The sequence below is a fragment of the Muscardinus avellanarius genome (genome assembly GCF_963383645.1).
Source record: "Muscardinus avellanarius genome assembly, chromosome: 6".
NCBI lineage: Eukaryota > Metazoa > Chordata > Mammalia > Rodentia > Gliridae > Muscardinus > Muscardinus avellanarius.
The window spans coordinates 53,488,197-53,512,936 of NC_137791.1; the positions used below are offsets into that span (position 1 = coordinate 53,488,197).

Here is a 24,740-nt window from a genome sequence, read left to right on the forward strand (position 1 = left end):
AAGTGACATTCAGAGGCAAACCAATTAGAATCACTCCAGACTTCCCAAACCAAGTCATGAGAGCCAGAAGGGCTTGGAGTAACATATTACAAACTCTGAAAGAAAACAACTTCCAGCCAAAAATTTCCTACCCAGCAAAACTTTCTATCAAATTAGATGGAGAAATAAGAAGCTTCCATGATAAACAGAAACTGAAGGAATTTATGTCTTCAAAACCAGCACTAGAGAAAATACTCAAAGAGATTAACTACAAAGAAGAAATTGGTAACACACACCAGAACCAGAGAAACAAGATTTTCCATCCAACAGACAACTAAGACTGGTTATCTGTGGAGATTCATTATTTATGTTAGTCTTTTACCTATCTCTAAATGGTATTGTTTGCCTTTATTGTTGTTAATTTTTAGGATTTCTAGTTGGAATATTAATATACCTTCAGATATAGCATTTGGAAATATTTTATCCCATTCTATCAGTAACTTTTAACTCTGTTTACATTGTCTTTGGATATACAATATTTTTTTTTTATTTTTTAGGGAGTTTGTATACTCTTCTGTTGCCTGTGCCATTGAAATCATATCCAAGAAATCACTGCCAATTTCAATGTTGTGAGGTTTTATGACCCAGATTTTCTTCTAAAAGTTTATAGTCTTAAGATTTATATTTAGGTCTTTTACCTATTTTGAGTTAATATTTGTATATGGGATTAGGTAAGGGGCCAATTTTATTCTTTTCCATGTAATTATTATTTTTCAACAATATTTAGTTAAAAGATTATTATTTCTACCACCAAATGTTCGTGGAAACCTTGTCAAAAATAACTTGACAATATATGGAAGAATTTATCTCTAGGCTTTTATTTAACTCCAATGGTTTATATATCTGCCTTTAGAATAGTACTACACTGTTTCAATTATTGTAGCTTTATATGGTTTGAAATCAGAAAATATATATCTTCTAGCTTTGTTCTTTTTCAAGATCGTTTTGGGTATCTAGAGTCCATATTCCATATTAGGATAGATTTTTTTTCCTGAAAAATAAATATATAAATATATGATAGTTTCACCTAAAAAAAATAGAAAAAAATATTCTCTGGTAAGAAAGAAAGTAAAAAGAAATATTGAAATGTCATCTTTAAGTCATCAAAAGCTTGGTATCAGACAAATGAAACTGTTATGTGAGATTATCATTTTTAATTTTGGATAAATTGCTATAATACTAGATGTCAACCACTAAGCCAAGCATGGGAGGGAGGGATGGGGAGAGAGTGGGGTGGGGATCGGGTGGGGGCTGACTGGGCAATGTGTGCATGTATGTCTACAAAAGTTTGTATCCCACTATGATGTATGAATACAGTGCACCAATAAAAAATAAATAAATAAATAAAATAAAATAAAATAAAATAAAAAAATAAAATGTTGGCCGGGTGTGGTGGCGCACACTTGTAATCCCCTCGCTTGGGAGGCAGAGACGGGAGGATCATGCAGGTTCGAAGCCAGCCGCACTGGCTTAAGAGACCCTGGTTCCACACAAAAAAGTATAAAATAGGTCTGGTAGTGTAGCCCGTGGGAGTGTAGCCCAGAGGCAGAAGGGCTTCCAGGAACCACAGTACCACCAAAAAAAAAAAAAAAAAAAAAAAAAAAAGTAAATGCTACTTAAGTACACTCTGACAGATAGTCACTCAAATATCAGCAAATATGTGCTTTAATCAAGACTTTACAATCTGACTGCTCTTCTTTACTATGACACATAAAAAATATATTCTGTGCCTGAGTCATTTATTTAACTCACACTTAAAAATGTTCTAAGACCTATTCAAAAAAAATTACGTTTCCATGGCTGGGCACAGTGGCACACACGTGAAATTCCAGGTCTTGGGAGGGTGATAAAGGAAGATCACATGTTTGAGAATAGCCTCAGAAACTTAAGACTTTCAGCAACCTAATGAGATCCTGTTTCAAAAAAAAAAAAGAAAAAGTAAAAAAAAAGGCTGGGGAGTATAGATAAGAGGTAAAATGCCCCTGGATTCAACCCCCAGAACCACCAAAAGAAGGGAAGAAGGAACGAAGCTCTAGACCCAGATTTTTTTTTAAATTGGTGCACTGTAATCACAGATCTTAATGGCAGGGTTTTTTTTCTTTTAAACTGGTGAATTCCACTTAACTCTGTGTGTGTGTGTGTGTGTGTGTGTGTGTGTGTGTGTGTGTGTGTGTGTGTGTGTGAGAGAGAGAGAGAGGGGGGGGGGGATATTCAGGACTGACTGAATCCTAGGATATTCTACCTCTGAGCTAAACCCCCCAGCCCATGGTAGTTTGTGTCGGCTCAACCTTTTTTTTTCTTGCTGGGGATGGAACCCAGGAACATTCCATCTCCGAGCTACACCTTCAGCCGTATTTTTTATTCTTTATTTTGAAACAGGGTCTCACTAAGTTGCAAAGGGCCTCACTAAGTAGTAGCTGAGGCTGTTCGGGAACCGCAATCCTCCTATCTCAGCCTCCCAAATTCTGGGATTACAAGCTTGTGCCACAATGCCCCGCTTTTTTTTTTTATTTAATATTTTCATTGGTGCACTGTAGTCAGATTTGTGAGGGGGGGGGGACTGGGGGGTGGAACCCAGGGGCTTTCTACTTCTGGGCTACACTCCCAGACCTATTTTATACTTTATTTGGAAACAGGGTCTCACTAAGTTGCTGAGAGCCTCACTAAGTAGCTGAGGCTGGCTTCGAACCTGTGCAATCCTCCTGTCTCAGCCTCCCAAACCCAGGGATTACAAGTGTGCGCCACCATGCCCAGCAGTAGTCATACATCTTAATAGGGTGTAAGATGGTAGTGACATACATGCACACATCCACCTAACTTTTAAAAAAGAATGCTGATTCTACATTTCTTCCAGAAAAAAAAAAAAATCTAAGCATAATTTACTTAAAGAACTTTATACATGAAAAGTTGTTAGTTTAGATTTTGAGTCAATCTACTCTGTATCCTAAATGCTAGATACATAGTAGATACCTAATAAATCTGTTCTGGGCTCAGGCTGATAGCAAAAATGCATAATAATTAGTGTTTTGTTTTGTTTTTTTCCTTAAGTGACTGTGAAAGCACTGACAATATTTCCCATTTGGGGAAAAAAAAATAGTTCCCATTTTATGAGATCAGAATTGCCTTAACACCAAAACTAGTTAGATATGAAAATTATGGACCCACATGAACACAGATGTAAATCAGGTACTTTTATTCAGGGACCAAAACACACTACATTTTTTTTAAGCCTAAGGATATACCTTTGTTATGAGAATGGCTTGCTATCTCATATCTCAATTTATTATCTCACTATTGTTTCTGGAAATAAAGTGCCACCTTCTAATGTGCCCAAGTTCCTTTTTTTCCCTAATGCCTTTCTCAATATTTGAGCTCTGGAGGTTATCCTTTACCAAACTCTAGGACCGTCACCACCACAGCATACCTGAGATCAATTTGTTAGGATAAGAAAGACATGGGGTCTGGCCCACTGAGGGCTATCTCTAAATAACACAGCCACAAGGATTTAAAGCAGGCTCACTTACTAAAGAAAATCATCCCAATAGATTCAAAAGATTCATCTTTATATTCAACTAAAAGATGGCACCATACTAAATACCAGAGGTATAAGTAAACTCTGAACAACTTAAGTCCAATGCAGCAGCAATAATTACGTTCTTTTTACATATGGAACACCTGCTGTTTAATTCCCTTGTAGAGGAGGTCAAAATAAAGTAAGGCTGCCCTTAGAAATCTGTTCGTAAGCCGGAAATGATGGCGCACACTTGTAATCCCAGTATTTGGGAAGCTGAGACTGGAGGATCGCGGTTTGCGGACAGCCTCAGCTACTTAGTGAGGCTCTCTGCAACTTAGTGAGACCCTGTTTCAAATAAAGAATAAAAAATAAGGCAGGCGATGTAGCTCGGAGGTCAAGTGCCTGTGGGTTCCATCCCCAGACCCACAAAATAAAGAAAAAGAAAAGAAAAGAAATCTGGTTGTAGTGGTGCACACTAGCGATTCCAGTAACTTGGGAGGCAGAGATAGGAGGGCCTCAGGTTCAGAGCCTGCCTCAGCAACTTAGCCCTTGGCAACACAGTGTGACCCTGTTTCAAAATAAAAAATTCAAAATAGGGCTGAGTATAGATCGAGGTAGAGTACCCCTAGGTTCAATCTCTAGTTCCACAAAGAGGTAAAGAGGAAGTAAGGGAGGGAGGGAGGACAGAAGGAAGGAAGGAAGGAAGGAAGGAAGGAAGGAAGGAAGGAAGGAAGGAAGGAAGGAATTCAGTACTGATGAGGCAGGTATTTTCAATGAGTTAGCAAACTTTTGGGTAGAGAAACGTTCTAGGCTCTTTTACTAGCAGTGTTAAATGTTGGCCCTTTAAAATTCCCTATGCTGCGCCGGGCATGGTGGCGCATGCTTGTAATCCCCTCGCTTGGGAGGCGGAGACAGGAGGATCGCGCAAGTCAGCCTTGCTGGCGTAAGAGACCCTGTTTCCAAATAAAAAAAATATAAAATAGGTCTGGGAGTGTAGCCCGGAGATAGACGGGCTTCCAGGAAGCCCATAAATAAATAAATAAATAAATAAATAAATAAATAAATAAATAAATTCCCTATGCTTTAACCTCCTGAGTACAAAATGATAATACTGGCTCATTAGAAATACAATATGTAAAAGTGAGTATTATTAAATGACCTCATGTAAAACTGTCTCTATACTTTGATTTGAGATAATAACAAGTCAAAATTAACAAATCCTGTCTTTCATGTTCTAATAAACTTTTACCTAGTCACATCATTTTCTCTCCTCTAGCCACATTTGCTCCCCCAACAGCCTAGCATTTCCATTATTTAGCAATGTCACTTTATATAGCCACAGAAAAAAAAACTTTTAAAAACTTAACTCCCTTTTCTTCAAAGGTGGTTTGGATGACCTCAGACTTGTTTTGGTAAAGGAATACACCAAACTTCACTAAATCAACTAACTTCTAAAAAAATATATATAGGCAGAAGAATACAAAATATGAAGATCAATAAGTTAAAACAGAGACCTTATGCCAAGAACCACAGATGCCTGAAAAGCCTTCATCCATTAGAATGAGAATGCTCCAGGTAATTGTGATGGCCTTCTTAGCCAGCCACACTAAATTCACACTAAATTCAAAGGACAAGTACTTGAAGCAGAGAAGCTATTTGAATATCTCAGCTCTACCAGTGTAGCTGACAGCAATAGCTAAGAAGCAGCTAACAGTTTTATGTTGTGGTATCACACAAGTAATTTTCAAAGAGAAAATTAAACATCAGACTATGAATAAGAACATCCAAATCCCAAACAACAAAGCACAGTCATCCCTCAGTATTCCCAGGAGATTGATTTCAGGATCCAGCTAGGATATGTATGTCCCTTATCTGAAAGGCATGGTATTTGCATATAATTTATGCACATCTTCTCATGTGCTTTAAGTCATCTCTAGTTTACTTATAACACTTTATACAAGTGTGATATAAAACAAACACTATTAATGCACTACTAAGATAAATACTATTTAAAATGTAAGTAGTTAGAAAATAATGAGAAGTCTGTACATGTTCAGTACAAATACAAATTGTTTTTTGAATACTTTCCCTCTACAGTTGGTTAAATTACTGGATGTGGAACTCATAGATATGAAACCCAAGGACAGGGAGGACTGACTATATGTAACTCTGTAGAAAAAGCAACATAAACTGAAGCTAAAAAAAAAAAAAAAGCAAAAGGTATCTGGATCGTGTTTTCTGTCTACAATAAGCAAGCACTTCTAGAAAAGACAAGAGAATGCCAAAAGATGAGAGCACTATCAAGTATTAGTCAAGCAAATCTCTTTTATCTCAGTAAAGATCTTATGTTTTCATGCCAAATATATGAACCAAGATTAACAAAGATATTATTCAGCCATGCTTTGTTTACATGATTATACATAACAAAAATAAAAGAACATTATTCTTTCAAGATATTTCACATTCACATATATACTTTCCTAACTTGAAGAATTCATATCTTGTCTCACAAAATCCACTTCTATGACAAATGGTATAAAGATAAGTGATTTTACTTACTTGCTTTCTTATGTAGCAACTTGTGAGTAGCCCAACTTCCTTTAAAACACTCCTAAAAGAGCACACAAGGAAATTAGTAGCAGACCTTTCTTAATTAGAAACATTTTTAAGAAATGTTATTTATAGAAAATAGTTGGGATGTGAGGGCCATCTGGCTTCAATATCTGTCACCCCACTGATCGTCAGGGTTGATTCTGCTGATCTGGCTGGCTTAGGTGGGTGTCCCCTCCTCCCTCACGCTCCATGTGCATCCCTCCCAAAGCTGAGCACAGAACAGAGGACCTTCCCTGAATAGAAAAAGACCAGTCTTCAGTCAAGGGTATACAAGTAGCTGTGCTCCTCTGCTAGAACCTCCAAACAAGCTCTCAATAAACAGTTGTTACTGAAAACTTTCTGCAAAAACCAGAATGTGTGGAATTGCAAGTTAAATATTTAGAAAAAGCTTAAAAATAACATGTATTCAAAATGTTATTTCAAAAAGCAATTTAAACTGAGTGTAGTGGGCACACACCCATAATCTCAGTATTTGGAAGATGGAAACTAGAGTCTGGAAGTTCAAGGACAGACTCAAAAACATTTCAAAAAAAAAAAGAGCAGGAGGTATAGCTCTGAGGTAGAATGTCCCTCGGTTCAGTTCCAAGTACCACATACACCTACACAAACAAAAAGGGGCAATCTAAACTCTACTTCAAATAAGCAAGAAAGATTAGTCTATATGTTGAAGAGTATGGCTATATTTTAATTAATTTTATCTCACCAAATTCTTTTTTGTGTGAGGTATTGGGGATTAAAAACATGGCCTGGCACATGCTCAGAAAGTCCTCCACCACTGAGCTACATCCCCAGTCCCTTTTTTTTTTTTTAGATAGGGTCTCTTTAAGTTGTCCAACCTAGCTTTGAACTTTATAATCCTTCTCCCTCAGCCACCCAAATAGCTGGAATTACAGGAGTGTGCCCTCACACCTGGCTTGTTGGGTGTTTTGTTAAGACGGAATCTCCCTATGTGGCCCAGGCAGGTCACAAACTTGTGAGCTCAAATGATCTTCCCACCTCAGCCTCACAATTAGCTGGAGTATAGGCATGTGCTCCCACACCCAGCTCTTAACAAAGTATTTTGAAGTTTGTGAAAAGACCCATTAACCAACTAATCAATCATACACTTAAAAAAAAGTAACAGAAAACTTGAGAGTCTTTCATTATTTATCATAGATTCCCTATTAATCATACACACATTACATCACCCATTTGAGCAGGAACCATGTTCACTATGTGTGGACAGCCCTCAGTAGTAAGCCTTGCAAAGGAAAGATCTGTATTAAAGTTCACCACTGCTGCCCAAACCCAAGCAGAAGGTCTGGGAGATTCTATGAGTAATTGCTAGTTAATTAGAATAGATGAATAAGTAGCAAGACAAGACTTCTCTTTTAGAAAAATAACTTCCTATAATATATTTTAGATACCAGTTAGAAGTAAAAAATTGTGAGAATTAACACAAGAAATTGAATTCAACTAAGGAATTCAAGTAATTAGAAAAATAATTCAACCACATCTAGACCTTATTTATGCTTTGATTTTTATCTCCTCTCCTCCAATGAGTTCAAAGTTACTCAAATTGTTAAAAGCACTAATAAAATTCACATATTCCTACAAATGGTTTAAGTTTGAAAACAGAGACAAAAGAAAAGCCAAGAGAAAAGCCCAGAAGGAAAACTCCCTAGGATACTAGCAATCAAACCACTTCACAGGCTAAGGGTACCCTCCCTAAAAGTTTGCACAAGGACCTCTAGAGGGTCAGCTTCTCCATTCTGCTCCAACATATACTCCTTCACCTTCACTTTCCTATATCTGCCACAACTGGCAACAGTTAAGTCAAAAAAAAAAAAAAAAAAAAAAAGCCAGTGTCATACCTTCCTACAATCTGAACAGACTTCCAATGTACAGAAAGATTTCTATAGCATCAAAGACTTTTCAGTTTGAAGCTAAAACTGAACTCAGTCTTTTGGGGAGGATGAAAAGGTATGGTAGGCAGAGTAACAGCACCTTTGAGAGGCCACTGTCCTAATCTTCAGAACCTGTGAATATGTTAGGTTATATGACAAAAGAGATTTAAAAAGCTACCAGGCTAACCTAGAGATGGTAAATTATTCTGTTCTATGTTTGTTTGCAGGTCTGGGAATAGAACCCAGGGGCATTCAACTACTGAGCAATACCCCCTGCCCTATTTTTTTTTTTTATTCTTTATTCTGAAACAGGGTCTCACTAAGTTGCAAAGGGCCTCACTAAGTAGCTGAAGCTGTCCACAAACCGCAATCCTCCAGTCTCAGCCTCCCAAATGCTGGGATTACAAGCATGCGCCACCATGTCCAGCTCTATTCTGTTTTATATAGATGGTCCAATGTAATCATAAGGGTCCATAAAAGATAAAAGAGGGAGACAGAAGTAGTCAGAGAAAGATGTAATGATAGCAACAAGGTGAGAGAGATGTCACGTTACAGGCTTTGAAGGTGAAGCAGGGTGGCCACAAATCAAGAAATGTGGGCAGCCTCTAGAACTGAAAAGGACAAACAGGTTACTCCCCCAAGTCCAGAGAGGAACAAATCCTGCCAACACCTGATGTTAGCCCTGAGATCCAATTTTTTGTGTGTGCACTATAATTATACACATTAGTGAGATTCTGTTTTTTTTTTTAAACTGGGAATGGAACTCAGCAGCATTCTACCCCTGAGCTATACCCCCAGACCTATGTTTTATTCTTTATTTTGAAACAGGGTCTCACAGAGTTGCAAAGGGCCTCACTAAGTAGCTGAGGCTGTCCAGGACCGCAATCCTCCTGTCTCAGCCTCCCAAATGCTGGAATTACAAACATGCACCACCACGCCCAGCTTTGCAATTCCTTCTTACATACTTATTACATACTTGTACACACACATAATGTAATTCAGTCAATTTTATTTTCCAGTTACTTGCCATTCATTTCCTTACACTGTGTCAGGCTTCTGACCCACCCAATTGTAATAATTTTTTTTACTGGGGATGGAACCCAGGGGCATTCTACCTCCGAGCTATACCCTCAGCGCTACTTTGAAACAGGGTCTCACTAAGTTGCAAAGGGCCTCACTAAGTAGCTGAGGCTGGCTTCGAACCTGAGATCCTCCTGTCTCAGCCTCCCAAATATTGGGATTACAAGCATGCGCCACCATGCCCGGCTTTTTATGTTGTTTTAAACCACCAAGTTTGTGATAATTTGTTATGGCAGCTATAGAAAACTAATACAAGAGATAAAATAGTTTACCTCTGTTGTCAAACTGCAAAAATAATTCACAACTGGCAACAAGATCAGTTCCTCCTGAAATCATGGACAAAACTGATAGAAATATTAAGAATTCTGCAACAAAAGAGAGGGATATTATAAAAGTCTCAGTACTGCCTCATTTATACAGAATAAGAAGTCAGTATTAAACCATATAAGGAAGACAACAACTAGAGTAGTTAGTTACCATTTACTATCTATACTCTCATTTAACTCTCACAAAAATCCTACACGACAGATGGCATTATCCTTTTTATTTATTTTTTATTTCTTTTTTTTTTTTTTTTTTTTTGCAGTACTGATGTTTGAACCCAGGGGCATTCTATCTCCGAGCTACACACACACCTCACTGGTTTTTATTCTTTATTTTTGAAACAGGGTCTCACTAAGTTGCAGAGGGCCTCACTAAGTAGCTGAGGCTGGCCACGAACCTGCGATCCTCCTGTCTCAGCCTCCCAAGTACTAGGATTACAAGCACCAATGTGCTCCCCTTGCATTATCCCCACTTTACAAATAAAACTCAAGCCCGGTGTGGTGGCACAGGCTTGTAATCCCAGCATTTGGGAGGGTGAAACAGGAGGATCACAGTTCAAGGACAGCCTCAGCTACTACTTACTGAGGCCCTTTGCAACTCAGTGAGACCCTGTTTCAAAATAATAAGAATAAAAAATAGGGCGGCCCTCTGCAAGTCAGTGAGACCCTTTTTCAAAATAAAGAATTAAAAAAAAAAAAATAGGAGCTGGGTATGGTAGCGTATGCTTGTAATCCCAGCATTTAGGAGGCTGAGACCGGAGACCTGAGGATTGTGGTTTGCAGACAGCCTCAGCTACTTAGGTAGGCTCTCTGCAACTCAGTGAGACCTGGTTTCAAAATAAAGAATAAAAAATAGGGCAGGGAGTGTAGCTCGGAGGTCGAATACCCCTGGGTTCCATCCCCAGACCTGCAGGGGGGAAAAAAAAAGGCAGGTTCATTTGACACCATGTCTTCTGTCTTTCTGCCTCAAACCCAGATGAAGCAACAGTCACTGATCACAAAACAACAAGCACACACTAGGCTTAGCCTCCTCATGACTTGTGGAGCTGCTGTCTCAGTCCCAAAATGTCACTCATGGACTAATAACAGTAGGAAAATATCAAACATATCAAAAGAAAATCAACACTTTTAATTTTTGGAAGATACATTGGTTAGAAAGTATGTTGAATTGTGAGAATCAAAAATGCAAAGAATAGTATCATAAACAAATCTGTCACTCACCTGCTTGATAATGGACCAAAAAGAGGTGGAAGTGAAGATGGCAATGATTAACTCTAGTAGGATGAATAATGGCCACCCAAAGATAGCAGGCCCTAATCCCTGGAACCTGTCAATGTTACCTTATTTAGAAAAAAGGTCTGCAGAGATGACTAAAGAATTTTGTGGCAGAAAGATTATCCTAGATTATCTAAGTGGGCTCTAAATGTCACCAAAAGTTTCCCTCTAACTGAAGTAGAGGGAGATTACATATAAGAGTAGATAATGTGACCAGAAAGGTAGAGACTGAAGTAATAAGGCCACAAAGCAATGAATGCTGCTGTCACCAGATGTTGGAGGAGGAAAGAGCTGATTTTTTCTTAGAACATTTATCCAGAGGGAGCAAGCCTTAACTTTTATATTCTATTAAGGCTTAGTAAAACTGATTTCAGACTTCTGGCCTCCAAAACTATGAAAAAATATATTTCTATTGTTTTAAACCACCTACTTAGTCAGGTGTGGTGGAGTATGCCTGAAATCCCAGTATTTGGGAGGCTGAGACAAGAGGATTGAATTGGACGTTCAAGGACAGCCTCAGCAACTGGATAAGACCTTCAACTTAGTGAGACTCTTGATTCAAAATAAAAAATTAAATGGGCTGGGGGTGTAGCTAGGAGGGAGAATGCCCTTGGGTTCATCACTAGTACTACACACACAAAAAAGCTAGTTAGCCACCCAGTAACTTGTTATAGCAGTCATAGAACAGTCAGTAATGAATACAGAAACAAGACATCAAGGCACAGCAGAAGACATCACTGTCTACACTGAAATTGAGTAAGACTAATTACAGTCTTTCTGAAGCTTCTTCTAAATACTCCTTTTTAAAATCAAAGGACTATATACCATGATCAAGTGAGATTTACTCCAGGAAAGAAGGGGTAGTTCAACATACAAAAAGTCAGTCAATGTAATATAGTACATGATCCTCTCAACTGATACAGAAAAAATATAAAATTCAACATTCCTTCAAAATAAAAGCACTCAATAAACTAGAATAGAATAGAAGGAAACTACCACAACACACTAAAGCCAAATATCAACAGTCCACAGCTAACATCATACTCAATGGTAAAAGACTGAAAGCTTTTCCCATAAGACTAAGAAAAAGACAAGGATATCAGTTTCCACTTTTAGTCAACACTATTGGAAGTCCTAGCGAAAGTAAATATGCATGAAAAAAATAAAAAGCCTCTAAAAAGGAAGGAAAAGTCTCTCTATTCAAAGGTGACAGGACCTTATATTTTAAGAGCTCTGAAGACTCCACAAAAAAATTGTGCAAGCAAATAAATAAGTGAATTCAGCAAAGTTGCAGGATACAAAATAAACAGGTAAAATTCCATTGTTTCTACATACTAACAATTAACTAGAAAATGAATTCAAAAAAATAATTCAATTCACAATAGCATTAAGAATAAGATTCTTAAAGAAGGGCATGGTGGCTCATGCTTGTAATTCCAGCATTCAGGAGGCTGAGACAGGAGGATCACGGTTCAAGGACAACCTCAGCTATTTAGTGAGGCCCTTTGCAACTCAGTAAGACTCCTGTTTCAAAATAAAGAATAAAAAAATAGGACTGAGGGTGTAGCTCAGATGTAGAATGCCCCTGGGTTCCATCCTCAGTATTGAAAAAAAAAAAAAAGTATGTAAGATACTTAAAAACTGGGCATGGTAGCACATGCTTGTAATCACAGCATTTGGAAGGCTGAGTCAGGAGGATCGCAGTTTGAGGACAGCCTCAGCTACTACTTAGTGAGGCCCTTTGCAACTCAGTGAGACCATTTCAAAATAAAGAATAGCCGAGAGTGAAGACGCATGCTTGTAATCCCAACATTTGGGAGGCTGAAACTGGAGAATCACGGTTCCCATAAACCTCAGCTACTTAGCAAGGCCCTTTGCAACTCTGTGAGACCCTCCTTCAAAAATAAACTTAAAAAAAAAAAAGACACTTAGGAATAAACCTAACCAAAGAGGTAAAAGACATGTACCCAGAAAACTACAAAACAGTGCAGAAAAAAACTAAATATGGCACAGAAAATGAAAAGCTATCCTATGCTCATGATGGGAACTTAACATGCTAAGATGTCAATACTAAGCCAGGCATAGTGGCACACACTTGTAATCCTAGTACCTGGGAGATTGAGACAGAAGGTTCACAGGTTGCAGCCAGCCTCAGACACTTGTGAGGCCCTCCATAACTTAGTGAGACCCTGTTTCAAAATAAAGAATAAAAAATCGGGATGGGGTAGAGCTCAGAGGTAGAATGCCCCTGGGTTCTAACCCAAGAGCCACCAATAAATAAATAAATAAATAAATAAATAAATAAATAAATAAATAAATATTTTAAAAGCCAGGCAAATATTTCTTTCTTTTTTTTTTTTTTTCCTTTGGTACTGGGGTTCCTGGAAGCCCTTCTACGTCCGGGCTACACTCCCAGACCTATGTTTATATTTTTATTTGGAAACGGGGTCTCTTAAACCAGTGAGGCTGGCTCCGAACCAGCGCTATCCTCCTGTCTCCGCCTCCCAAGTGCGGGGATTACAAGCATGCGCCACCACGCCCTGCGCAGGCAAATATTTCTAAGCACATATAACCTACCTAAATTGAACCAAGAGGACATAGCAAGCCTAAACCAAGCAAGCAAAGAAATAGGTGCACACTTGTAATCCCAGCATTCGAGAGATAGAGACTGGAGGACAGCCTCAGCTACTTAGGGAGGCACTTTGCAACTCAGTAAGACCCTGTTTCAAAAATAAAAAGATTAAAAAATAGGGCTGAGGGTGTATCTTGGAAGTACAATACCCCTGGGTTCCATTCCCAGTAACGCAAAATAAATAAAGAATAAAAACAGGGCTAGGGGTGTAGCTTAGAGGCAAAACACCCCTATGTTCTATCCTCAATGCTGCAAACATAAAAATTAAAGGGCTGAGGGTATTGTAGCTTGGAGGTAAAATATCCCTGGGTTTGGTCCCCAGTACCACAAAAACATATAAAGCTGAAAATAGATCCTATGTCCCAAGAATTTATCTCCTACATGTGTACTCAAGAGAAACTCTTGCACATAAACATCAGAAGTTAGCTACATAAATGTTTAGAGCAGCACTGTTTATTAATAGCAAATCCCAGTACAACCCAAATTTCTATAACAGAATGAATATATTAATTCACTGAAATACCATAAAACAATGAAAACAATAAATGAACTAAGAGCTATGTGCAATATAGATGACACATAGGAAAGTAGTATCAAACAAAGAATGTTGCAGAAGAAACTCAAGGTTCCACTTGTAAAAATGTGGGCAAGCATAAACATGATTGAACTCAGGCATTCTACCACTGAGCTACACCCCCAGCCCTATTTTTTATTCTTTCTTTCTTTCTTTCTTTTCTTTTTTTTTTTTTTTTGTGTGTGTGTGTATGTGTGGTTCTGGAGGTGGAACCCAGGGGCATTCGAACTCCGAGCCTATTTTTTATTCTAAGTTGCAGAGGCCCTAAGTGGCTGAGGCTGTCTGCGAACCGCAATCCTCCTGTCTAAACCTCAAAATGCTGGGATTACAAGTACGTGCCATCACACACAGCTGAATTTTTTTTCTCAACATCAAAAAATTTTAAAAAACAAGGTTTACATAGATTATGATTTTTAAGTACTTAAGACCTCTTCAAATTACTCATGTAATAACTGTATTTATTCTGCATTTTGTGCTTTTTAATACTAAAGAACACCAAGTTATCAATATTCAAAAGGCCAAACCCATCCCAAAATAATCAGAAGAAGTCATGTCAGGTCTGTACCCTAATTGCACTCACACTGATCAATCTTACGGAAGAATTAATCTCAAAATCTGATGGAGGCCGTGTGTGTGCCTGAAGACAGGAAGACTGCAGATTCAAGACCAGCCTCAGCAACGTAGCAAGACTCTTAGCATCCTAGTGAGACCCCATTTCAAAATAAAAAATAAAAAGGACTGGGGGGGGGGGGTTATCTCCTAGGTTGAATCCTTACTAACACACACATACACACCAAAAAAAAAAAAAAAAAAAAATGATGGAAGATATGGTTACCTTTTGAATCGGATGCAAAGGGCCACCTTTTTCCACTAATACCAAGGTAGATCATTGAAGTTTATAACATGGAGAAGTCTCTGTTGCCTCCTACTTTATAATGGCAGGGGTAAATGCTGAAATAATTTAATTTACCATTTATACCCAGCCACTCTTTAAAGGCTTGGGCATATGATCCAAATAAGTCACTAGCTTATAGTGGATCCTAGCTAATCAGGCGATAGGAATGCTTTATAAGAGACATGGCACAGCTCTAGCCTGTTAGGCTGAAGTCTTGAAATACAGCAGACACATTACTAGAAACAAAAACAATGGAACTTACTTACAGCATATAATGCAATGAAAGTTTCACAGGGTCCTTCTTACGAGTCCACCTATAGCTACCAAACACATGCATTGAGTAAGGCATGCTTTGCCTACAGAGTTTTGAACTGTTCATTATTCAAAGCCAAAGACAAGACTGCTACTAACCAAAGAAATCAAAATAAGCTGTGTGTGACTGCATACACCTATAAATTTGGGAAATTGAGACAGGAGGTCTGAAGCAGCTTTGAATCCAACCTCAGCAACTTTGTGAGGCCCTAAGCAATTTAGGAAGACCTTGTCTCAAAAAAAGGGTTGGTGGTGTAGCTCAGAGGTAGAATGTCCCTGGGTTTAATCCCCAGTACCACCACCACCAAAAAAAAAAAAAGAAAATACATCAAAATAAAAAGAATATATCATGTTAAAACTGAGAAAGCAAATAGGATTATAGTCATAATGTATTCCTGTCTAAATTACATCTAACCAGGTTTGTATTAATACTAAAGATAAGCCGGGCGTGGTGGTGCACGCTTGTAATCCCAGCATTCAGGAGGCTGAGACAGGAGGATGGCGGTTCGCAGACAGCCTCAGCTACTTAGTGAGGCCCTCCACAACTCAGTGAAACCCTGTTTCAAAATAAAGAATAAAAAATTGGGCAGGGAGTGTAGCTCGGAGGTCAAATGCCTCTGGGTTCCATCCCCAGACCCACACACACACAAAAAAAATACTAAAGATAATTCCTCATTTAGACAGAAGCAGTCACCAGCTCCTGCTTCTCTCCCCACCCCCATCCCATAATATCTACAGCTAGGAATGTGTTTATATCTGTTATTCCCAAGATTATTAAGACCAAACTAAAAATTTTGCAAATGTCAAACCAGAAAAAGACTCACCTAGAAAAACCTATGACTAAAATCTTTCCAACATGCAAACTAAGTAAACAGTGTAAGATTATTGCAATTTCCAATGGTCCTCAGTTTCCAAAAAGGTAAACTCAAGAATTAAGATTTGTAGCCAGGCATGGTGGCAAAATCCTGTAATCCCAATACATGGAAGGTTGAAACAGGAAGATCCCCAGTTCAAGGCCAGCCTCAACAATTTATCAAGACCCTGCTTCAAAATAAAAAATAAAAAAGCTGTAGATATAGCTCAGAGGTAGAATACTCCTGGGTTCAATCCCTGGTACCAAAAAAATTAAAGACTTGTATAACTTTTTTTTTCCCCTTTGGCAGTAATGGGGATAGAACCTAAAGGCATTCTACCTCTGAGCTACACCCACAGCCCTATTTTTATTACTTATTTTGAAACAGGGTCTCACTAAGTTGCAGAGGGCCACACTAAATATTTGAGGCTGGCAGCAAACCTGCAATCCTCCTGTCTCAGCCTCCCAAATACTGAAATTACAAGCATGCACCACCACACTGGCTGACTTATATAACTTTTGATTACCTATTAACCAAATGATGTTCACTTTTTACAGGTTCTACTATAACAAGTATAATTAATGTCAAAACCCCAGTAACCATCAAAAGGCCCTAGAAGCAACAATGACCCACTAAGTACTCTGTGAGAACTCTATGATGTGTGTGTGTGTGTGTGTGTGTGTGTGTGTGTGTGTGTGTGTGTGCGCTTTTTTTAGGGGTGAATGCTGGGGACTGAACCCAGGGGCATCCTGTCTTAAAGTTATACCCTCAGCCCTATTTTATTTTGGAACAGGGCCTCACTAGGTTGCTGAGGCTGGCCTAGAACTTATGATCCTCCTGTCTCAGCCTCCCAAATACTGGAATTATCGGTGTGCACCATCATGCCCAACCCAAAAACGACGGACTAGTTCAGCCTGTGTACATGTTCTAGTTCTACAATTATTCTATGTTCATAAATAAAAATGATTAAAATTTCACAGAAACTTACTGAAGAATAAATAGCTTGAGTATGGAAACTAAATTCAATCATGAGTAAATAAATGATAGCTCATCAATAGCATTCTACTGTTCAGCTTTTACAGAAGGTAACATGAATGTAGCCAAGACATGAGCCTTCCACAGTAAGATTTTACTAACGTGCCATTTAGATTAAAAAAAAAAAGAACAAATATATGCACATAACATGTTCCTAAGTATACACACTAGAAATTTTCCAGAAATTATCTAATTACTTTTATCTGTATTTTCTATTTTTCTACATTATACAATTAGGGAAATTACTTTGTCCTTTAAAGAAAAGCTGGATGTGGTGACACATACTTGTTATCTCAGCATTCGGGAGGCTAAGACTGGAGGATCGCAGTTCTTGGACAGCCTCAGCTACTTAGTGAGACCCTGTTTCAAAATAAAGAATAAAAAATAGGGCACAGGGTGTAGCTCGGAGGTCGAATGCCCTTGGGTTCCATTCCCAGACTGGACCCACAAAAAAATAATAATCATAACAAAGCCAGGTGTGGTGGCCCACACTTGTAATCCCAGTACTTAGGAGACTGAGACAGGAGGATCACAGGTTTGTAGCCAACCTTAGCTACTTAGTAAGGTCCTGCACAACTTAGTGAGACCCTGTTACAAAATAAGAATTAAAAATAGAGCTAGGGGTGTAGCTGAGAGGTAGAACACCCCTGGGTTCAATCTCCAGTACCTTAAAAAAAAAAACACCTGAACAGAAAGCTTATTTAACTGAAGTCACATAACTAATAAAGATTGGAGCTGTAACTAAAATGCAGCAGCCTACCGTCTATTCTGACTCTTGATACTCTTGTTCGTTAGCTCGCACAAGTGCTGACCACTTGCTGCACACAGTTTGGTACTAGGGAACAAGCACAGGGCAATAAACAAGACAGCTTATTCATAAAGCTCACCTTCTAACTAAAAAACATTATTTTGCCCAGGCATGGTGGCACACGCTTGTAATCCCAGCATTCCAGTGGCTCTTTAGAGATGGGAGGACCGCAGTTCAGGTTCAGGGACAGCCTAAGCTATTTAGTGAGACCTGTGCAATTCAGTGAGACCCGGTTTCAGAATAAAAAATAGGGAAGGGAGTGTAGCTCAGAAGTCGAATTCCTCTGGGTTCCATCCCCAGACCCAAAAAAAAAAAAAAAAAAAAAAAGACATTATTTCAATTGTTTTCTAAAAAATAAGGTAATTACAGATTTTATAAAGTGTTATAAAGGAAATAAGATGGTGCCACAGAGTAACTGGTAAAGACCTCTTACAGTGTTACAGAAGGCCTCTGTAGCTTTATTCTACTTGTTCCCAAAGACAAGCTGGCTAGACAGTCAGGCTAGGGACCAGGGAAGTAAGAAGTAGAGAAGACCAGTTCTAGTGAAAATAAATCACAGAAGTGGCAAGAAAAGCCTTAGTTTCATCTCAGATATAGAAACAGTCTTAGAAAAAGTTATAGTGACTTGATTAAGGTCGCAAAACAGGACTTAAATAGCTGTGATTTCATTGGGGATAAGAAAACATAGCCTTTGACCAGAGCAAGAGAATAAAACTAGATTCAGAAGACAGATGATAATTGTGGGACTAGAGCCCCAAAAGCAATGGGACCTCCATTACAGGAATAAACATAATCAGACTGTGGGGAAAATAACTTCTGTACAAAAAGTCTTGTTTAGTTGGGTTTTTTGGGTGTTTGTTTGCAAGGTGAGAAATTATGGTGAAGAAATGAAAAAACTACCACAACTGGCTTTGTGACAGATTTTTAAAACTGATTGATAGGTGGTGATAATAGAAATGGAAGAGAAACAGTTATAAGAGCCACTCCAAATATGTTTGACTACAGATACAACAGAGGTAGCAAAAATATGCCCTCAGAATTCAACATGAGGCACCCACCCTACCATACTAAATAAACCCTGAATGTTTTCACCAATGTATACAGCATTTTCCCACAAACTCCAATGATTCAATGTTCTATCTACCAAATATCACCTACATTTGATGAACATGGTTTCTTAGCAGTTTTTTTAAATTTTAGCAAAAGTGTCAGTACATAATCATTTATCATTACAAACTGTCACCAAATTTTAAAACTGGTGTAAACTACATTATTCTATTCAGATGGCACACAGTTTTCAAAAGAAAACTATTTTTAAGTCTAGTTCCCACAAAAGCCTCAACAAATGAGAAAATGCTAAAAGAATCAAAAGAACCCAGCACCAGGTTTAGCATGAGTAGTAGCCCCAAGACTATTTTTAGACCAAGCAACACTTCTCCAAGTGCAACTTTTTCCAAATGATATCAACAAGGTCAAAGATCATATCCAATGTAAAACAAAACCTACAAAACAGATAAGATCTCTTACAGGGCTTATGTATTGCAACTTTAGCGATTTTATGTTCACTTTTACCTATATTTTATATACTTTATACTTAAATACTCTGTATTTGAATATACTTGTATCTGTATCTTTTAACGTATATTTTTATTCTTATTCATTTCAATTTTTACATATAGCAGTGTTAAACTGTACTGGCATCCTTTAAAAAAGCAAAAGGCACCGGGCGTGGTGGCTCACGCTTGTAATCCCAGCACTTGGGAGGCTGAGACAGGAGGATCTCACAGGTTCAAAGCCAGCCTCAGCTACTTAGTGAGGCTCTCAGCAACTTAGTAAGACCGTATTTCCAAATAAAATATAAAATAGGTCTGGGAGGATAGCCCGGAGGTAGAAAAGCCTCCCAGTACCACAAAAAATAAAAATATAAAATATAAAAACAGGGCTGGGGTTGTAGCTTGGAGGCAAAATCAACCTGGGTTCAATCCCCAGTACCGAAGGAGGGAAAAAAAAAAAGGCTATGCTTTACGTTCATGGTGTAATTTGGATCTCCGAATAACCTTGCGAAATACATAAGGAAAACTATCATCATCCCCTCTCCTCTGTACAGGGAAACACTAGACCTCTAAAAGATTAAGTAATTTGACTAATGGAAGATGGCACAGGAGCTGGCAGGGGCAGCAGCACAACCAGGCCTTTAGACACTGGATTCGGGCTCTCTTCTTCCCCCAAAAAACTCCCAATTTAACATGTGAATATTCATGTGTCCCGAACGTAACTAAGGGAGTTAGTTATTGCCGCCCTGACATTATTCTGAGCCTCCAGATGCAGCAGAACACTTGGGTACTCTTAAACACAAACACGGAAACACGCTTCGCTCAGAACCCCATTCAATGCCGGGGTTGCTCCAGTACATAGAACTTACAAATACACTATACAGCCTTACCGGGTAGAAGGGACTCGTCCCGTTAACTTATAGGTTTCTAAATTAACACTATAGGCTGTCAAAGGAAAAGAATAAATTACACATACCCCTCCCTACCCCACCCCAAAGTTGCTTAAGTGTCAAAACGCAGTCGTGAAACGTAAAGAAGTGGGGCTGGCTCTAGCTTCCCACCTTCTCTGCGACTTCGGGCGTCCCGCGGCCGCGCACCCCTCCAGGCCCAGCGTGCCGCTTTGCCCCGAGCCGGCCCGCGGCCGCGCCAAGCCCGGGCCGCCCGCGCCCTACCTGGGCCGCGGCCCACACCTGGCGGCGCCGCCCCGCGGCTGCGGCCCGAGCCGGCCCTGCCGCGCGCCCCAGCCCGGCCTCCGCGGCCGGCCGCCCGCCCGCATGGCCATGGCCGCGGCCGCCCGCCGCGCGGGGCCCCAGGCCCGACCTCGGCGCCCAGGGGCGGCGGGGCGGGAAGAGGAGGAGCGCGCCGAGCCCCGCGAGGGGGCCGCGGGAGGGCGAACGCAGAGGCCGCCCGCCCCGAGCGGCGCCCACCTGCGAGCAGAAGTACGAGCCCTGGATGCCCAGCTTGATGCAGGTGGGACACTGGAGCTTGGCCTCGCTGCTGCAGCCGTCCGTCTCGCACACTCGCGTCTCCACCGCCGCCATGCTTCCTGCCTGCGGGAGGAGCGCCTCACCGAGGAAGAGAAGGAGGAGGGAGGGGAGAACGGCCCGGCGGAGGGGAGAGGAGGGGACGGCGACCGAGCCGAGGGAGGAGCCGGGCCCGCGGCGGGCTGGGCGCGCAGGGGGAGGAGCGCGGGCGGCCCGGACACGCTACGCGCCCCGCCCCGCCCCGCGCGCGCAGCTGGCGCCCCGCCCCTCGCCTTCGCCCCGCCCTCGCCCGCGCGCGCAGCTGCCGCCACGCCCTCATCTTCGCCACGCCCACGAGCAGCTGCCGCTCCGCCCCGCCCGCCGCCTTCGCCCCGCCCTCGCCCGCGCACAGCTGGAGTCCCGCCCCTTACCTTAGCCCCGCCCACGCGCGGCTGCCGCCCAGCCCCGCGGCCTTCGCCCCGCCTTCGCCCGCGCGCGCAGCTGGGGTCCCGCCCTCCGCCCTCTCCGCGGCGGCGCGCACGTGGAGGCCGGGAGCAAGACCCCACCCGGGACCCCCGCGGCCAGGAGCCCTCAGGAGCGCTGTGTCTACACAGGCCTATACCCTGAGGTCTTCACCGAGGGGCCGCTCCCAGGAAAGTAATTCCCTTCTGGAAGTCCATTTCTCACTGACAGTGTTTGCCCTAAAGCCTGAGGACCACAGAGCCAGCGGTGGGGCCTTCTGTCCTCTAGTGCCCCCTATTTATTTCCATCCCACTTTCCCACCATTTAGTATCTGGAGTGCTAGTAACAGACTCAGTACAATTGTTTTATCCTAGCTGATTGTTTAAGGGGTAAACGGAAGAGAATGTTGATAACCATGAAATGTCAGAGTTAAAGGAAACTTTAGGGGTTATGAGATGCAAACCTGTTGTCTAAATCTTTCAAGTACGTCCCAGATATGCCACTTTTTCCTCGTGTGTGTGTGTGTGTGTGTGTGTGTGTGTGTGTGTGTGTGTGTGTTTTACTGGGGATTGAGCCCAAGGGCATTCTACCCCTGAGCAGTACCCCCAGCCGTATTTTATTTTTATTTTGTAACAGGGTCTCATTAGGTTGATGACAGTCTCACTGCTTTCCGAGGCTGCCCTCAAACCTTTGTCCTCCTAGCTCAGCCTCCCAAGTACTGGAATTTCAGGCATGTGCCACCACAACTCCAGATACACTATTATCTAACTTGTGCTTGAATAACTTCTGTCACTACAAAGAGAAGTTATGTATTGATCAGCAAATGAATACTGTGAACTGTTGCTATCTAATCAAATGTGAGTAGACCAGGATAATTCATATATATATATATATATATAATGAATGAATATATATGATATATATCATATGTATGATATATATATAGTTGTGTTTAAAATTTTAGGTTAAAGTTTTATAACAGTGCTATGAGAGTGCAGTGCAGTGTAGTTGCTAAGAAATTGCTTTAATAATGTTGATCAATAATGTACAAGAGTATTTTTTTAAGTTAAATAGTCCTAAATAAGTTTAAACTTTAAGTCTACCTATTAGTTAAGGTCATCCGCCCTAGCTAAACCCCCTCCCTCTACCCTATTATCTTAAAAATGGTTTATACAAGTTACCTTATTGGATGGAAGCTGTAAATTCAAAAAGCGTCATCAATGATGTAACAGACTTGCAAGATGTTGTATAAAAATCCCACCCAAATGGCGATCTTGGCCCTTACCGCTTATGTGGAGACACATGCGCTTGGGTCCAGGTTCGAACCTGTAATGAAGTGTGGCTTGACGGACTAATAATTGGCTGTGGACAGTTATGCTCGCTACAACTATATATATATAATTTTTTTAATGGTACTGAAACGGGGGTTTCTTGAGAGGAAACCCGGCGTTTCCTCGAGATGAAACGGAGTTCCCTCTTGAAGGAACTTGACGTTTCCTTACCGGATTCTTGTCTATGGTGAGCAAAGAATGACACCCGCAGACCTCAGGAAGGGGAGTAAAAGGTTTATTGGAAGCAGCAGGGAATGGGGCAAGGGTGGCCGAACACCCCCAAAGGGGCTGGAACTCTGGGGTCCAGCAGCTGCCTTCAGGACAATACTTGAGAGTAACCCAAGCTGAATTGCCTTCAAGTGCAGGCTGCTTTCAGGTGCAGAGTCCACGCGATCTGCCAGAAGAGAATAGGAAAAGTGGCTGAACACCCCGAAGGGGCAGGCGGAACTCCGGGGTCCAATAGCTGCCTTCAGGGTCACTACCCGAGTGTCGCCCGAGCAAAGTGCCCATCAGTTGCAAACTACTTTCTCCCAGAGTCCACGCGATCTGCCAGAAAAGAGGTGCAGGTCACCCCTAGGGGCCTGATCAGCCATGATGTCCAGCAGAGGCCTTCAGGTCGCTACTTGAGTCACCCGAGCCAACCTGCAAGAGAGAGAACAGCTCCCCAAAAGGGGAGGGAGTCCCGAGAGGGAAAGCCCCATTTTGCTGAGTAAGGCAAAGGCCTGACCACTTGCAAGTCCTTTTTTGGTTAGGGTGACTTTGGGAATTCTGGGAAGCAGCTCTCAGAATTTGCATAGGGTATTTGCAAGTCCTTTGAAGGGCCTCTTTTCAGGAATGCCAGACTTGTTTGGTGGGTTTGTTGATTAGTAAACAGATGGCTTTGTGAAGCTCTGGCCTTCTTATCTCTGAGCCTTTGGAATTTCAGGTATTTGTCGCCCCTCAGGAAACTCAGGAAATTAGTTTTTTTCTACCAAGGCCTTTTCCCTATCTGCCTATTTCCTTTCTATCTCCTCAGTACTGGGAATGGAACCCAGGGGCATTCTATCTCCGAGCTTCACCCCCAGCCCTATCTTTTTTTCTTTATTTTGCAACAAGGTCTCACTGAGTTGCAATGGGCCTCACTAAGTAGTAGCTGAGACTGGCTGCAAAATGCCATCCTCTTGTCTCAGCCTCCCAAATGCTGAGATTACAAGCGTGGGCCACCATGCCTGGTCATACTAATTTTATTTTTAATAACTGTTATGCTGTATAAACATTACATATAAGTAACAGAACAAAACCGATTAATAAAAATGTTTGTATACAGCAAAAATAAAAAACTCAACCAAATAAGTATGTATATACATGTTTGTATGTATATGTATATTTGTAAATGTATACATAAAATATTCTTTTTTTGGGGGGGGGTGGTACTGGGGTTCCTGGAAGCACTTTTACCTCCGGGCTACACTCCCAGACCTATTTTATATATTTTTTTATTTATTTATTTTTTATTGGTGCAATGTATGCATACATCATAATGGTAAAAAGAAAATACTTTTGTAGACATACATGCACACATCGCCCAGTTAGCCCCTACCCGATCCCCACCCCGTTCCCTCCCCATCCCTCTTTCCCATGCTTGGCTTAGTGGTTGACATCTAGTTTTATAGCAATTTATCCAATATTAACGATGATAATCTCACAAAACAGTTTCATTTGTCTGATACCAAGCTTTTGATGACTAAAAGATAACAGTTCAATATTTCTTTTTACTTTCTTTCTTACCAGAGAATATTTTTTTCTTTTCTTTTTTTTTAGGTGATGCTATCATACATTTATTTATTTATTTTCAGAAAAAAATCTATCCTGATATAGAATATGGACTCTAGATATCCAAAACAATCTCGAAGAAGAACAAAGCTAGAAGATGTATATTTTCTGATTTCAAACCATATAAAGCTACAATAATTGAAACAGTGTAGTACTGTTCTAAAGGCAGATATATAAACCATTGGAGTTAAATAAAAGCCTAGAGCTAAATTCTTCCCTATATTGTCAAGTTATTTTTGACAAGGTTTCCACGAACATTTGGTGGTGGAAATAATAATC

General features: G+C 40.6%; 1 protein-coding gene across 1 annotated transcript in view; it reads right to left on the reverse strand.

Annotated features, from left to right (window-relative positions):
- The window catches only part of METAP1 (methionyl aminopeptidase 1), a gene marked incomplete at both ends in the record, with an annotated part of 51,760 nt that extends 30,826 nt beyond the window's left edge, over nt 1–20,934 (reverse strand). The window contains 2 exons of the mRNA XM_080697192.1: nt 6,113–6,164; nt 20,821–20,934. Of these exons, the coding sequence (XP_080553318.1) occupies nt 6,113–6,164; nt 20,821–20,934 (166 nt within the window). The remainder of the gene's footprint in view (nt 1–6,112; nt 6,165–20,820) is intronic.
- Between the last annotated feature and the right edge of the window lie 3,806 nt (nt 20,935–24,740).